This window comes from Rhipicephalus sanguineus, chromosome 5 (genome assembly GCF_013339695.2).
Source record: "Rhipicephalus sanguineus isolate Rsan-2018 chromosome 5, BIME_Rsan_1.4, whole genome shotgun sequence".
Classification (NCBI taxonomy): Eukaryota; Metazoa; Arthropoda; class Arachnida; order Ixodida; family Ixodidae; genus Rhipicephalus; species Rhipicephalus sanguineus.
The window spans coordinates 144,453,619-144,471,489 of record NC_051180.1 but is presented as its reverse complement, the minus strand read 5'-3'; the positions used below and the strand labels follow the sequence as shown (position 1 = coordinate 144,471,489).

General features: G+C 46.9%; 1 protein-coding gene across 2 annotated transcripts in view; it reads right to left on the bottom strand.

The window, feature by feature from the left end:
• Window positions 1-1,631: 1,631 nt before the first annotated feature.
• The window catches only part of LOC119394299 (uncharacterized), a 66,771-nt gene continuing 50,531 nt past the window's right edge, over window positions 1,632-17,871 (bottom strand). Inside the window, exon 2 of one of the 2 annotated variants that reach the window (XM_037661589.2) lies at window positions 1,632-9,014. In XM_037661589.2, coding sequence (XP_037517517.1) covers window positions 8,338-9,014 — 677 coding nt within the window. In that variant the 3' untranslated portion in view covers window positions 1,632-8,337. The remainder of the gene's footprint in view (window positions 9,015-17,871) is intronic. The other variant, XM_037661590.2, reaches the window with a different exon arrangement.

The following is a 17,871-nucleotide window of genomic DNA, read 5'->3' as shown; positions in this document are numbered from 1 at the left end:
GTTTCGCCGCGTTCGAATATAATTGATTGTGGGTGCATTTCCGGTCAAAAATGTAAGCCTATCTCCTTTGCAAATCTCGTACATTTGGATTTTGCGAAGATTTGTCGCATTCGAATAAAATTGATTGCGGGTGCATTTCTGACAAGATAAACCAATAACCTACGCAAAAGTCGAATTTTTCTATTTCTGAAAGGTTGGTCGCGTTGGAATCAAACTGATTGCGGCTGCATTTCTGACCAAAAAATTGGGGAGTAGCGAAGCATATAGGGAAGGGTGCTTCAGCTCTAACTAACGTGAAACCTAACGAAGGGCGAAGCATGCAGTGTGCGCCGGTGTTTCCCACAGCAAAATCGCTGCTAATGGGCAGTGAGAGACAGAAGAAGAAGAAAAAGAAGAAGAAGGGCCTTACCGAGGGGGTAATTCGCCACATTGTTTTGAGGTAGATTTCCTTGATGAGGCACTTCTGGTGCCAAGCCTGAAACCGGGCATTTAGGGAAGGGTGCTTCAGCTCCACTAACGTCGTCGGCTATTTCTTGGGCTAATTTTTGCCTTCGTCATTTTAGTGGACCGGTGGCAAGTAAAGCACCTTCACTTTGCGAATATGTTTCAAGAAGGGGTGTTTCAAATGGATGACTTTATCTTAGTGATCCGCGTATGTGTCTCTGGTTTAGATAAGAAACTTGAGCGACCTGATAAATTCCGTCGGGGATTCTGACACCGCTCTAAACCAATCAATGTTTTGGGCAGCAACGACGAACCTTTATCTTATAATATGCATATATGGACCGGTGGCGAGTAGTGGGATTTACCCTATTTTTGTGGCGCATACCCGTTTATTAAGGACCGTGACGATGACATGACACGTCGACAAACCGTGACCCTAAGGTGCTTCGCCCCTAAAACGTAAGCCTATAACCTCTGCAAATCTCGTATGCTTAGGTTTTCGAAAGATTGGGCGCATTGGGCACCGACGCTGACACCGGAATTTCTGCGAAAGGACCTCTGTAACGCTATCGCGTTCAAAGAGCGCGAGAGGCTGCGATCACGTCCTATCGCGGAGTCTCTTAGTTCAGTCACCTATGATGTAATGCGTTCAAGATATCTTGCGAAGGCGCCGACCGTTTTCGGCTGACTGCTGCGTTCAACAAGCCGGAAACCAATGCAAAACCCATACGCAAAAAGCACACACCTGTTTTAATTATGTCAAAGCTCCGTAAACAAGCGCCTGGTGTGCGGTACTGATTTACGTAGCGCTCGAACGTTTATTATCATTCTGCACAGCACACTGAGATGTCCACTTACTATGCAACCGCTTTCTGCGGTTGCATAGTAAGCAATAACTTCAGTGAGGCCACAATTTTTGCCACATGGGACAATTTGTGCATTTTGTGCATATGTGCATTGTATCTGTAGCGCTTATAACATCTTACACTGCCTGTCTGCGCGTCCGTATGATGGCTCCGTGATTTATTGCGACGTGATTTGATATGCTAAATTCGAGCTTGTGATCTCGGGTGACTGGTCATGTATTTGAATATTTTTCGCGTGACAGGAATCAACCGGACGCACCCTTTTGCCCCCACGTCTCCCCTTTTTTATTACTGAAAACACACAGTGCGGATGAAAGTTGCAAAAAAAGGCGTTTATATTTCTCCTTTTATGTACAGCAGTTATTTAAAAAAAGTGAGCATCATTTGGCACAGTAACAATGTGAGATCACAGAGTAAGTCGCCGCAGGCTCGAAAAGCACGCGTGACTCCTTTTATTTATACACTCATTCGCATTCGTCGCTTATAATTGCGAAAAACAAATAAAATGACAGTTTCGTATTCAAGCGCACATATTCAAACACACACAGACACACATACATACACCTTTGACCCACAGCAATAAATTTCGACATCCTGCTTCACTAGGCCAGGCAAGAAACGAAGAAAACAAAAAAAAACGGACCCGATACGATAGTGTTAAATATGGCCAGCATAGGATGTCGAAAGATCTCGAAGCAATAGCAGTGTGGCAGGATGTAGAGAATGCATCACAAGATCGAGAAAGCCAAAAATTATAGAGAAAACATTAGAAGATATCGGTGCACTGCAAAAGCGAGAGAAAAAATCGGCCTATGCAGCGACGACCTTGGCACAATACCGAAGACCAGACTGGGACACGCGTGCCGGTCGGACCAGCTTGGTAGCGTGACCAGCAAACCAAACTACGGAGGAGCGCGTGCGAAAGCGCCATTCGCTCCTCGAGAAGACGACACAAGCCTGCGCGTGTACGCGAAGAGCTCTGACAAACCAGCGAGTGCTACTTCAGACGGCTTATTGCAAGGGCCGTTGAGATGCACTCGCAAATTCTCACGCACACTTCTCAGAAAGAAAAAAAAAACGCCATCGAATATCACCTGTGAATCTCTACTGCAAAAAAATACGTGAGGTTCCAAGCTGGATTGCACTATGTTTTGCACTTAGCACTGGTATAGTGCCTTATCATCACTGGGTCGCTTCAGCTCACAATTTAATTTGCAGTGGCCGCAACAGACGAACAACAAGCAAAATAAGAATAAAGAACAGATTTCGAACGAGGCAATGCTGAAAAATAAGCGGCCGTAGACGTCTAGGAGTCAGTTTAGTACAGGAGAGCAGCCGATGTCGTCACCATGAACTATCTGCGTGGCCTACTCGCAGCAGAATTCTGCCTTCTAAATCGCTTGCCTCCTTCGAAGCAATAAAGAAGAAAAGATATCAGGAGGCGGTGGAATTCTTCGTAAACCTTGCAAGCAAGAAACTCGCGAACTCATTAAGCTAGAGGCTGATTTGCGAGAAGACTAGCCTGAGTGACGATTAACTTAAGCCTATATAGTATTTCTCAATCGTTCAATAGGCTTGAAAGCTCGGCTAGGTGGTGATTGATCATCATACCTTGTGGGGAAATAGCGCACCTAGACGAATAGGAAGTATTGTTTCAGAAAAAAATTTAGCTGCAATGTAGCCTCGTCATAAGTCCGCTACTCGTCATACGGTATGGTGACACCTACTAGTATTTCTTCACACAAAAATGACGTGATCAAGCTATTTCTACCAACAGCAGTATCACCGTTAAAAATAAATGCGTTGCATCCATGACCGTGATGAGGTGGCGATAAATGCCACAATTGAAGCTGTATGCATGAACGTGAGCATTTCACGCCGATACGTTTAGACGAAGGTGAATAGTGGCGATCCCTTTTGCGTTAGCAGCATTTTGTCCTGCGTATAACTGTAGTTCGGCGAATTATCCTAGTCCTTTACGTGACACGACCAACGCGATTAGCCACTGTGGCACGTAACGCCCTTTTTTGAGAAGCATCCAAACGTCCTAAGTGGAGTTAAGTATAGGACGAGTAGAAATTGTTACGGCGACTCATTTCTGTGTTTAAGGTCGATGTGCGTACAACGGACGTGCGCTCAATGTGAAGCCAAAGAGAAATAAAAAACAATGAAAGATTTGTAAGTTTAAAAAAGTCAACTTTTGGCACCCAGTATTTCACATCTTTGACACAGGTAAGATGGCAATGCCTATGTTTTCGCTCTGAAGACAGTAAAGTGCTTAGGTTGCTTAAACAGTGCTGCATAATTGTGCATACATCTTTGAATGCGACGTGCATGAAATTATAGAGCATGCGCACTGAGTTCAAGCGTTCTTGCCTTGCGCATCGAGATTACGCGCTGCTCTAACTTCAGAACATCACATGTATGTCTTGGTTGTGCGAAGGCCTTAAACTGGTATAAGCATATAACAAATATGGCACTGTCTCCATCCCTCACGTTGTAATATCGCCATTTCAAAACTGTTAACTGCATTCGCAAATATTTACTACACATTCAGTTCTCGTTCCACAGCGCTTTGGAGGCAGCTTTCGGCATTTATGAGTCTTATAACGCAGAATGTGGATCAATACGCTAACGTCAATCATAAGCTGGAAAACTTTCGCGCAGCGTCGCATAAGTTAGTCATGGACTTTCGGTAGTGCAAAAATGGGCATCCGCTGTTTGTTTTCTGCGAAGATGAATTCGAGGACCCAGCCGAATGCAGCACATTTTCCGACAATGTCGGTGATTCCTTATGTTTCAGTGACACAGTTGCAGCAGGACATAAACCAGTGAGGAAAATACAGAGAAACCCACGAAATGGCGTTAAGGAGAGTCGTAGGAGATTCCGAACCTAAGACGAATATCAATATTGTTGAACGAGTTAAAAGTCTGCAACGGGCGCCTAAAACTGTTGTCGTCATGCCAGATGTCCAGAACAATTACTCGAAAACTCGGTGTTCACTAATGTGTTGTTCATTGGTGCAGTGAGTACCATCCATGAGAGACAGCGCATTCGATACTTGTTGCTGGGCTAGTTGGTACATGCTCATTGAAATACAAAGAGACGCGTAACCATCATAGAAGCACTCGAGATAGAACGCCCTTTTCTGTTCAGTCTCGAGTCCTTCTATCGTGGTTACGCACCATTTTGTATTTTACCAGTACATACAGCACATTGCAATGAGCATTGGCAAAAAAGGCATAAACGATCCCGTATTTCATTCGCTATCAATCCCGCTTTAAGATTATCTGAGCGTCTGTCGTACAAGGTTACCCCGCGGCTGTGGTCAGAGCAGTACCTCAGACTGTGAAATGCTGTTCGTTTTATGTGACTGCAGTTCACTACAATTTCTACTGTTTTTCAGCCCAATGCGCCTTTCGAACTTTTCTTGTGCGAAAAAGGCACGAGTAAGAAAAAGTACACTGAAACCCGCCATCGCGTAGACACACTGTTTTCGTGCGCTCGTGTTCAGTTTTGAAGAAAGTTCAGCCTTCACTTTGCCTACTACTAACGAACCCTTTGGCGGGAAACTAATTCAAACAAAATTTCGAGAAATTACTTTGCCACTTTAACTTTAATTCATTTTTTCTCTAAGGCGCCCTTTCAGTGCCTGCCTGCGGTACTTTGAATGTCATTCAATGGTAATGGGATGTCCCATAAACCTTGTGCTAGACCTCGGCTACCAAATTAAACGCAAGCTGCGGAGCGTGTAAAAAACATTAGGGTATGTTTCTACGCACATCACAATATACATTTCATATCTGCACAGAAATACGGGCGTAAGATCGTTCAAAAGGACAGACTGGTGGGCTAGTTGGTAGTGAATAATTCTGAACAGTAGCGCAAAGAAGCACACGGGCGGCGATAGATCAAGACGGGGCAAAGCGCTACGTCCCGTCTTGATCCGCCGCCGTCCGTGTGCTTCTTTGCGCTACTGTTCAGAATTACGTAAGATCGTGTTGCCGTTGCAGCTATTTAGATTCCGGAAACTCCTAAGTTAAAGTGAAGTTCAGAAAACATAAAACCACTATGAGTAAACACACAGTGAACTCATTACCCGCAAACGCTTCCGCGACGCTAAATTGCGTACGACCAACGTTACCCTAGAACTCCAACGCTAAACGCTTTAGAAATTGGAAATCGGCTTATTTGACCGATTACCGTACACAACTTCACACATAGACAGTTTCTTTCACTGTTGACGATATAGTTTGGCAATGAAAAATCACTGCGGCTATTCAGCCTATCGTAATTTGAAGCGCGCTTCCCACAAACACCAGACAGCTCGCAAGCATTAATAGGCGGTGACAGATTACAATCACAAATTGGCGTATATGGCACATGTGGGTGCTACATTGCAGCTGAAGGTGGCAGAAAGCGCGCATTCGGTACTCCATTTTAAACCTGGCAGGCGATGCGGGAGCAACGCAAGCAGTGCGGTCATAAAATTGTCTCACTCCGCTCGTTTCGCAGTGCGAGTTGTACTTCATCTGCGACGCATTCTACAGAATTACGACTTCATGCATTACAAACGAAAATTGTATAGCCATAGGTTATGTGTAATTTGTTTACGCTTGCATGTCCAGTACGTCACGCACTATGTTTCGGTCGCGAGCGCAAGCGCTGCGCTTCGGTCACTGGTCCCAGAAACATGCAACTCCGTTCATTCGGTGGTAAATACGCCCAGATCTGCGACACCCTCTGTGTAATTATTCCGCGACATATAAAACAGATAAGTACAGGATTTCCAATTCCAATGGATTGCGTGACGTATGCCCTAATATTTCGTTTATATGCCACGCACTAATTTTTGGTCGCGTACGCTAGAAGTGAGACAAGTCCGTCTAGCTCTGATTAGCGTCGCCTGCCAAGCATGAAACGGCGTATGGAAGAATGGGCGCTGATAGCGAAAGCTTGCGTATTCCGCGCTTCATTCATAGCCGCCTGTGCATTAGCGGCGCAAGGTCATTCACACGAGAATGAAGATGAAGTTCGCAAGCATTCTTCGACGTCACATTCTGCCCAGTTCTCAAACGTGGAGCACAATGGGTAGTAGTATACAACAGGTTTTAAAAATTGGCACAAACTTTGACTGGAAGCTCTGCAGAGCTCTGACAAACGAGCGAGTGCTACTTCAGACGGCTTATTGCGAGGGCCGTTGAGATGCACTCGCAAATTCTCACGCACACTCCTCAGAAAGAAAAAAAAAACGCCATCGAATATCACCTGTGAATCTCTACTGCAAAAAAATACGTGAGGTTCCAAGCTGGATTGCACTATGTTTTGCACTTAGCACTGGTATAGTGCCTTATCATCACTGGGTCGCTTCCGCTCACAATTTAATTTGCAGTGGCCGCAACAGACGAACAACAAGCAAAATAAGAATAAAGAACAGATTTCGAACGAGGCAATGTTGAAAGATAAGCGGCCGTAGACGTCTAGGAGTCAGTTTAGTACAGGAGAGCAGCCGATGTCGTCACCATGAACTATCTGCGTGGCCTACTCGCAGCAGGATTCTGCTTTCCAAATCGCTTGCCTCCTTGGAAGGAATAAAGAAGAAAAGACACCAGGAGGCGGTGGAATTCTTTTACGTACATGTATATTTTTATCGAACAACCAAACAGGGTTGTAACTGTCTCGCAACCTGAGCTCTCGCATTGCTAGATCAAGCTCAGCATCTTCAAGCCAAGCACGTACCAGACCTCATTATTTAGCCCGCAACAAACTTAACGTAAGAAAAAGCCATAATTTAACGCGACTAATTAGGAAAGAAACACGGTCCGCTTGCTGAAAGCTGCATCACATGTCTTGCTTATTCTCACCGCCTGTGAAAAATGGGCTTGAAGAGCTGAGATGACTATTTAGAAGGCACACTTAAGTTCTTCCTTCCAGGAGACAACACAGGGAAGATAACGGCCAAAGGAAGGCAGGGATATTAACGAGAGAAGCATCTGGTTGGCTACCCTCCAACGAGGAGAGGGGAAAAGGAATTATGACGCTAACAAGAGGACTAAAGGCCCCAAATGCGGTTTCACAGGAAGCGCTGTGTCTTAAATTAGCATTCAAAATACGTATTTACTGGCCACACACGTCGAACCCCTGGGAAGGAGAGAATACTGCAGAATTATAATGCTTACATAAACTACAAATCGCAAGCAGAAATGACTTTGATCTCTGCGTCAAAGTCAAGCTGTCCTCTCGCAAAGGACGGTTGGCAAAACACCTCTTAAGTCGCCGCGACAACTTCGCCTGTGACACACCGGCTACTCGAAATACGTATACGGCCATATATGATTCCTTGGCAATGGTACTTATGTACACTGCATAATCAGTAGGCAGGACCTATAGTTTCCGCTCAATGGAAGACTGCAACCAAAACAAACCCAGCAGTCTCTCTCGTACCTTAACTTCAAGCTCACGTGTTTTGAAGCAGGTGACTAGCAGATGGAAGAAGTATACCTTAGCGCGAAGGTTGTAATGTGCAAGTTCTTCCTTAGCTACAGCTGCCGCTTTCGCGTCTTACATGCACTAACCCACGTAGATCGGCAGTACTTAGTTGCACTCAGTAGCTGCTGGGCTACCTCCATGAACGTGTCAACTTATGAACCACAAGGATGGTTCATAAGTTGAACGACACGCAGAACGCTATCCCGTACTGTACAGATCGCGCGGCACTTGAACATGAACCAAACGAAGCACGGAGCACCAGGTGCTCTTGCTGACGAGGCGCCAAGTGCGAACTGCTAAAGAAGAAAAACGGGCAGATAGAAACAAGAAATGATAATTAACATAAACCGCTGCGCTCTCACAGTTATGACCAGTCGTCGAGCATGCATGAGCAAAACTACAGTGTGTTCGCATGGCACTGCGTGGAAGAAAAGATGTCGCGGCGTGTCGACAACGTACACACATGCGCGAACACGCACGCACAAAATTGGAAGAGAAGGCCCAGTCGAACGTGCACGCTATACGCCTGCTATCCCGTCAGTCCGGCGAGTCCGAGTCCTCTTCGTCGACGGACTTGTTCTCACTCGGTTGGAACGAGGACGATGACGAGGCCGCCTTCTGGGCGAGCGCCTTCACCTTCATGCGCCAGTACTTCCTCTGCAGGTCGGCCACCATGTGCTGCTTCTTGAGCAGCTCGACCTTGAGCTTGTGCTCTTCCTCGGCGTGCAGCCGCTGCAGTTCCACCAGCTGCCGCTCGGCGACCGCGCGGGCTGCCGCCGCGTACGGCATCCTGGCGCCGCCGGCGGCCGCTGTGGCCGCGTGGGGCGTGCAGTTGTTGCGGTCCTCGAGCACATCACCGCCCGTGCTGTCGTCGGCCAGCTCGACGTTGGCGACGATCTCCTCGACCTCCCCGTTGTCGACCACGGGCGCGCCGCCCAAGCTGGCTGAGCCCCTGGCGCACCTGTTGCTGGCGCTGCCGTTCGGAGAGCGCGGGTGGATCCGCACGTCCAGCGGACTGTCGTCGCAGTTGTTGCCGAAGGTACCGCTGCCGCCGCAGTCGGTGTTTAGCCTCCGCAGCGGCGACTCCGGCGGCTCCGGCAGCTCTACCTTGATGCGCGGCAGGAACTGCGACGACAGGCCGCCCAGCATTGGCAGCGGCTGCGGCGTCGTCCGCATGAACAGCTCCATCTCACGAAAGCGGTTGTGTTCCTCTGCTGCGAATGAACCAGAAAAAAGAAAAGACCATGCGGAAAGAAGATTAGAAAAGCATCGAAGGTATCACTGTAGAATAACGCGACTCAAACGGCGGGAAATGTAGTATAACTCATCTGCAAATTGTTTCGCACAGCGTTCGTGCCATACCTATGTGTTCCCTTCCTGTGCGTGTTGTTGTTTTTTATCCTGTGTGTGTACGTGCGTTTTTTTTTTCTCCTCTTTCTTCCCCTCTCCCTCTCTCCCTCTAGACCCTCTTTCTTGCCCCTATTGCCCCCCACCCCAGTGCTGGGTAGCAAACCAGATGCTAATATCTGGTTAACCTCCCGGCCATTCTTTTTTTCATTTCTCTCTCTCCTTCAATTGAAACGTATAACAGGCTATCTTTCCCGAGGGAGGCGATAAAGGATAGCCACACATTCAGCACTTTAAACCGCTCGGTTCCGCCTGGGTGATAACGCAATGCATTCATGCGTTCCTGGAAAGCAAGCCCCCCTGTGCGCATTCCAGTATAACGTGGGAGCCAGCGAAAGCGACACTGCCCCTGTTCCGTGTATTCCGCCCATATCGCCAAACGCACACGCAGGCACAATAAAGAAGCTTGTCGACACTACAACTTTTGTAAGCACTTCGAAGAATTCGAGTCCACCCGAAGATACGCCGCCGATATGGTGAAGTCCTCGTATCATCAGCAAAATTCCTCGTAGAACCGGAACTGTGGCGTGATTCCCACTGCACATGCACTCACAACCACATTTCAGCAAGAGCTTGCATCGAGATTCTTTTTTATGCAAAAATTTGAGGATTCATATTTCAGCATCACGATCGGGTGAATGGCATGTCCTATTTCTACAGCTTGGCTAGGTCCCCAGTTTCTTCCAAATTAAGCTATTTCGAAAGCCGAAAGTCACGCACGCCAATATATCTCAAGATATCAATACATCAACACGTCAAGAGGATGGCTTTTAAGGGCTCGTTTTTCTTTGTTAGACACAATATTAATGAGAACTAACAAGCAATAATGCCAAAGAAGGTATAGAGGATGTTACTCGTTGTAATTAGGAAAAGTGTGAAGAAAGTAAAGTGGAAGAAAGGATAACTTGCCGCCGGCAGGGACCGAACCTGCGACCTTCGAATAACGCGTCCGATGCTCTACCATTGAGCTACGGCGGCGGTCATCCCCCCGTCCACTTTATAGGGTATATATGTGCTTTTAAACCTAGGAGTGTTAGTCAGCGCCGATCGCACCCAAGGTGGCGAGTGTAGAACACTCTTTTTCTGCCTTTCTGGCGTCACGTAGCACGTGATCTTTTTGCGAGCGGGCAGCTGACCAATAATCCCTCGCATACTACCTGAAGGCATCAAGTCTGCCAGAACGAGACCCTCGCTATGAATGAAGGAAAGAGGAACTTTTAAGGGCTCGTTTTTCTTTGTTTGACACAATATTAATGAGAACTAACAGACAATAATGCTACTTTTCTACCACTTTACTTTCTTGACATTTATATCCCAAATATTACAAATAACATATCCTATACGTTCCTTGGCATTATTGTCTGTTAGTTCTCATCAACACGTCAAGTTACTTCATAATTGCAATGTTTCAGTTTCAAAAATGAAACGAGTGAGTGGCGCTGCGCATTCTCTGGTTTTCATTGTCCGCTGGCCTTATGTGAATGTGACGTACGGAAATCAGATACCCCAGTTCTTGTCGTTTATTACACAGAGAGTGCTCGGGCTGCAGCAGTTTGGACGGCTTCTCAGAGCATACAACGCTTTATCGGCCAGTCGCGGTCACGCGAGGAGTTCGCGCACCACGTGACGCTTGTGGTATGGGAATAATGTTCTTAGTCCACCGCCGTGGCGGCGTAAGTGGCGGGGCTAGCTAACGCTTCCAAGGTTAAGCCACACAATTATGCCCAATTATAGTACACAATTATGCCCAAGAAGGTGGATTGGATAAAGGCACAGCTGTTGCTCAATTGTGAAATGATCGCACGCATTGTTACCCGAAGGCGTGTGCTAACATCACAACTGCGGCAAGTTGTTTTTTGGTCCACATCCATTTCACAATGCTCTATCAATGTGATCTTTCACTTTAAAAAACAAGTAATTTATCCTAAGCTTCTCTTGGTTTCCGTTCTCTACTGGCATCATAGGAGTGTGGCCAAAGGCATCGCAGTGATTTAGCGCGACATGTCGGAGGGGAGAAAACGGTGCCGTATGCTTGTGCGGCATGTGTGCGAAGTGCACATTTTGCAAGTACAATTCAAGTTCGACCCTAAAAGCCAAGCCACATAACATCGTTTTGACAAAGTCGTGTTTTAAGCTTCCAGGCCGTCTCACACCGTAGGAAGTACTTCAGCAGATACACGGCTTTTTAAGAGCAATCAAGATCAACGGCGCTGGCCGAGACTAATTTGGTCATGCCTTTGAAATCCTGTCAGGACTAAAAATTGCGCTGATTTTCTTCATGTCCTAGTTCCCGATCTCGCTTCTGATCATGCGACACTCACGGGACCGAAACTTACACGCCTCCTATTTACTTTCCTAAATTAGTTGTGGTCAAAGCACGGACATTTTCAATGAACTAAGAAATTCAAATTCGATAATCTTACGTGCTTCCGAACACTTTATTTCTTACTTTGCTTTTAAACAAGTTATACATCATGTTTTGTTCCTGGGACTACTGTCTCTAAATTAACTTTTGTTTGTTTCTGCTTAACCTTTGGATGCATATCGGGACCTGTCTATGCACCACTCTTCGTTTTTCTACATCTGTTTTGTTCCGGTATGTCATGTTTTTATTAAGGCGAAAGTCTTTGATGCCTCATCAAACACGATAATTGACCACCGCCGGCGTCACCACGAGTGATGATGAAAAAAAAAAAAGATCATGGCGTGGTCACGTCATCAGGACGTCACAGATCGCCAAAATGTGTGATGTCATTCTGTCATCCCGACGTTAATATGACGTCATCATGGCGTCGCATAACGTGACGCTACGTCACGACGCCATCACACGACATCGCCGCTTTGTCAAATGCATGCCGATCACGGAGGCAATTCAAAACCACGTTAGGCGCAGAAAGCTTTCGGAAAGGGCGTAGCCGGATCAATACATTGACTGAGAAGAAAAAGAAGATGGTGGCTTTCGCCTTCGAGTCGTCTTAGGCATTAGGGACCCTGCGAGTTTTTAAGTGTGCAATGTACATATTATATAATCTGACTATAATACAAGCAAATTGACTGCGTCATAGCGCATAATCCATTCTGATGCAGGTTATTGCCGTAAATCTTGTCTAAAACGTGCGTATGGTAAATTTATATGTATAAGAATATAAACGAATTTGTCCTTTTTGTGTGCGGCTAATGGTCTCTGATGTCATTCCTCCCTAAGAGCATGTTTGCATGCGGCGTTTCATGCTCTTGCCGTCGAGCACCATGTGGCTTTGACAGACCCGGTGAAAGTACCACGTTGAAAGAAATTTTAAAAAGCCAGTAATTATCATTAAAAAATGATGATCGCGAGCCGTGTAGTAAAAAAAAAGTGGGAAAATATCTTCTCTCCAGAAATCCTGCTTTGCCAAGATTAGTGGAAGCACAGTGAAAAAGAGATACCTCCGACCCCCCCCCCCCAACCCCTCCCAGAAAAGAAAAAAGCAAAAACAGTGGAGTGGAAAGCAGAGAATGAGGCATGAGATGCAGCGCTACACGAGCGAATCAACGCCTTGCAGTCGTTTTGACGCCTAATATACCACAAAATAAAAAATACAATGCAGCGATATTTTTTTTATTATTATTTTCTTGCCACTCCGATATTCCGTTTAGGGGGACGACAGGTCGCCTTCTACAAACATACAAATCTTACCACTCCAAAGCACATAGTCAGCTTAATTAAGGAACTGACTAGCGGCAGGGCAAGTAAAAAACCACACTGCGTTGGTTGTCTTGCGCAGTAAAAAATTCGAAACGATGAAGAACTGAACTGCCGGTCTTGTATCGTGCCGCATAGCTCCTTCTATGCCAGTCATGCCAGTGCTTTCTTTTAGAACCTTCTAACATTAGATCCCTCCCACGAAAACTGCCTTAAACGTCCCATTTTTTTTTCTACGCGCATTTGTTATCCCTGCCTCCTTACAATACCCCTGTTTTAAAATTGTATTACAAGCCATGGTATGCTTCGGCGCATCGACTGAAATCTCTGAATTTCTCAAACGACTTGGGGGAAAATGTACGCCAATTATTTTTTTTAAATACCAATTTGTGCCCCACTCACCAGTCCTGAGAAGTAGGTGCGTCGTGATGGTCTTTTATTTTTAAAGCTCGATCATGTAACGAAACACAAGTTATACTGACCCAAAGAACAAGTTGCAATCGACGCGCGGTGCAGTTTCAGCAGCGGGGCTAAGTTAAATGCTTTACAGCATAGGGCCGCGCGTGCAAGCTAGTTGCACGAGCCGCTCTCAGGGCAACAGCGCAATCACGTGCAATCTGTCAGTCTGTGAGCCACACCGTTCACTATCTGTGGCAGGGCGCAAACACCAAAACAGGATTATGCACCGTGTAAGACGTCGATACAAAAATAATAATAATTTATTGCATTTTACGTGCCCAAGAAACTATATGATTATGAAGCACTCCATAGTGGGGAGCTACGGATTAAATTCGACCATCTGGAGTTCTTTAACGCACACCTAAATCTAATCACTCGGGTGTTCCTTGAATTTCGCGCCCACCTAAATTCGATCGCCGTGGCTGAGAATCGAACTCGCGCCCTTGAACCTTGCAGAGACACCTTCCGTTCTAGGCTACCATGGCGTGTGAAAGACGTCGATGCAGTGATGCCAAGAGAACGAGGGCGATACACAGATGGATAATGTTTCCCGATGGAAAAACGGAAATGACATTTAAAACCATACAAGCATTGATTGGCTTCCAAATACTGTGTCATTCTTCATTAGGGAATAATTGTAATCTCGAACTGTCGTACGACAATATTACACACGCATCTTGTGCGCAAGCGCCGAAAGCGCCTCAGAAATCTTGTCGCAGTGCCCGTTTTCCTGCCATGGTTTCTAAGAAGCATGGCGGTTTGCATCTCTGAACACGGACGCCGTGGGTTCGACTCCCAGTCGATGCGGTCGCACTGCGATGACAGAGGAGTGACCAAACATTCGCGTTAGATGGTTTGCGCTTACGTCATCGTTGCCGCCATCTTGCGGAACCAGCGCTTGGGGAAGTCGATGTAACCATTAAAACGCGACAGCACGACAGGCACGCCTCGCACGGAGCAAAAAATAGTTAGTAGTCATGATATGGTGAATTATGACCACCATCGGAAAAGCGAAATCAATTAGGTAATGCATATGCGCGATAATACGGTGCATTCAGTGTCATCAGTGACACCATGTTTCAGTACTATTGGGCACTAATGGACGAAGAAAGCAGATAGGCAGAAGGCAGAGAAGTAAACCAGAAAACCTTCCTGCTTGCTACCCTACCAGGGGAATGGGGAATAGAAAGAAGAGAGAGAGAGGGAGGATGGAAGGAAAGAAAAGAGCAGTGAATTCGCTGACTCGTGCTGGACTGCACCGCAAGTCAGAGGCGTTAGCACGAGCCCCTCGTGCTCGAAAAACGCAGAAGTGCATTGTGCACATCTTGTGTGGACTCTCGATCTATGCCATGCATCATGAGCACGGCAAGGAGCTCCAAATGGCGCGAAATAATGTCAAAGCATGTTGTAATAGCGCGATATGTCGAACCTCGGGCCCTATATACATGTTTCCGGCGTTGTACCACATCAATAGGCGCGCAATGGTCGATCGGTCGGTGTCGTTCACTCAGTTAATCGCTGCGGTAACCCACTAGAGCTATGCTGTCGTTCCGCTGGGCTCGCGATAGAGGGTTACGATTCCGACTACAATTAAAAATGGGAAGACACTCGTGTACATAGATACAGATGCAAGTCATAAAACCTCAGGGTTGCCAAAATTATTTCGGAACCCCTCGCTACAGCGTGTGTCATAACCAAATCGTGGTTTTTCCGTGCAATACTTCCGATAATACTCCAAACTCGTTTGCTTTTTTTCAATATTTAGCTTTCCGAAGGTGGCTGTGCCAGTCAAACGCAAGTGCGCGGCAGTGCACATGAGTCGAAGTCCGAGTGAAAAGAGCTCTTTCGAGCGCTTTCAACTCGGCCGTTTCGTAATTACCGTTCTGCATCCGCAAGAACCGAGTTGCGCCCACAGCTGTACTATATCCCCTATATCGCGCGCGCGCAGCACAAGCTTCCCCTTGCCTATATTACCTGGCCCCCTCGCCCCTTCCCCTCACTCGTGAGAACGCTCGTGATGCTGCGCTGCTGCTGTAATCGCTGTATTACGTACGTCCGTGAAAAGCAGCTCTCGGCAGTAGTACGGGTCGACCCCCCGGGGCACTGGAGCGCTCCGCTGTCCAAGGCGACGACGAAGACGGTGGTGCCACCACTAGCTGCAGTGGCTCAGAGCCCGCGGCGCCCAGGACGCGTCGGCGCTTGGGCTCCGTGTCGCGACACCAGTAAAACGGCGGCGGCGGCGGCGGCGGCGGCGGCGGCGGCTGGTACGCCGACATGACGTGGCCATGCCTTCGTTTTCGCAGGTCCTCGAGCATCCTGTCACGGCGAAGCACGGCGAGGTCGTCTCCCTATCACACCGATCGCATTGCGCGGGGCGCCCCGGCTTCGGCTGCAGCGACGTGAGCGAGGGAGCACGCCGGCCGGTGGGCGCGGCACGGCTGTGCAGAGAGAACACGCGCAATCGGAGAGCCGTTCCGCGTAACGGGAAGAAGCCGTACGGTCCGCTATCGGGATGCCGTCGCTGACTGGGCCGCTCGCGCCGACCGTAGTTATCAAGCGAACGGCCTTCTTCGGTATATGACAACCCCCACATGGTCCAGCCGAGACTGCCCTGCCGCTTAGCCCTTACTGTATACGCTGAGGCGTTGAACCACTGCGTTATATCTTGCATTCATTTTTCGTTTTTTTGTTTCTTTTTCTGATCGTTTGTTTGTTTGTGTACAAACCGGTGCCGAACATAGCTACAAATGGTCCTGCACTTCCCGGTCGGCACGGATACTCGTGCGCAGGAAAGTACTGTAGGCTTTCTTGGACGTTGAATCAAAGATATGAGTTGTGGCCGTAAACGGGTCTAGGATCCGACTGGCGTAAGGAGCACCAACGCACTTCTCAATTAATTCTCTTAAAGCCCACTTCGTCCCACTTGTTAAGCAGCAATAAACCGAGCCAAGGAAAAAAAAGATTTATACAGTCAGAGAGAAACACACACTTCGCCGTGATTTATTCATTTATTGTCTCAAGAGGAGCGAAACCCCCGCGAGGGTTCGGTGGACCTAAAGCGATCTATTAGCAAGTTATTAAGGTGAATTATTATTATTATTATTATTATTATTATTATTATTATTATTATTATTATTATTATTATTATTATTATTATTATTATTATTATTATTATTATTATTATTATTATTATTATTATTATTAAACATTGTGAGTACCACATCGCAGGATCAAATACGGTCACGGCGGTCGTATTTGTGTTCGGACGAAACGCGAAAGCGCCCGTCTACCATGCGTAGGGGTGCATGATAAACAGCCCAATATGATCCACATGATTTCGGAATACCTTCTTAAGCACCCCCCTAACATATAAGAAATTAAAAAAAACGAACTTGGAGGACGCTTGAGCTTCGCCTTCAAGAGTCGATTGTGCGATAGCATAATCGGGTCCCGTGCGCAGCGCCTTCTCAATCGCTAGCCTCACTTCGTTTCTCGGTGCATGCCTCAGCCGTGTCGTAAGGAAACGAACGAATGTGCGCGTAAGATTAGCCGCTTCAAACTATCCTAGAATGCCTATTGCAAGTACGGTTAGTACGGTTATTGCAAGTGCCCACTACGTCATAATTCTTCCTTTTGCGAATCAGCGGAGGGCCCACTACGCGTCCGTATACAGGGCAAGACGCGCGAACCTACGCAGTTGCTCACTTTGTTGATGCTTTGGTTGACGATGACGATTGAATATATCTGAGCGCTTTGCAATGGGTGGACCTTTAAATCACCCACTCGTTGCGCAATTCAGATGTTTTAACGCCTGGCGCGATTTTACGCTTCTGTCACGCAATATTACATGCGTTAGGGAGACTCCTTCCACTACATGACATTCGTATAGTACTTTTTTTCCCAAGCATTTTCAAGAAATAGCGTCGTTCTGCGGTAGAACACCACAGAGCAATGCTCTGTTGTGTTCCACTGAGCGCCGCAGAGCGCTGGTGTTCTATAGAGCGTTGCCACGCAGACGGCCTGTGTTCAATTCTCACTCGAACCCGAAGATCTTTATTATTTATTTTATTTGCATCTTTCTCGATTTTTCGGTCACGGACAAGATGATTTTTCGCTCATAGCCAAGGACACAATCACCGACGCCGACGCCGGAATTTCTGCGAAACGAGCTCTTTAACGCTCTCGCGTTAAAAGAGCGTTGGACATCAAGTGAGTTTACTGCACTTTTCGAAGGCTTAACCTCCGTTCACGAGTGAGGATAAGATCGGCTGTATCCATCGCTACCTAGTGTGGGATATATCATTTGAAAGGGATTGAACATGAAGTAGTCGTTACTTAGCCGCAGTTCAAAAAAAGGAAACAAAAACCTCGAGGCCATTACACTCAGTGAAGGTGGGTGGACCAGCGGAACTGACGGGAGCAAAATCTCCTTTGGGCGCTGTCTAAGGGATGCATAAGGGTAGATATTTATTCTAAAATGCAGCCTTTCCTAGAACGCTGTTTTCAGGCAGCATCGCCGTTGC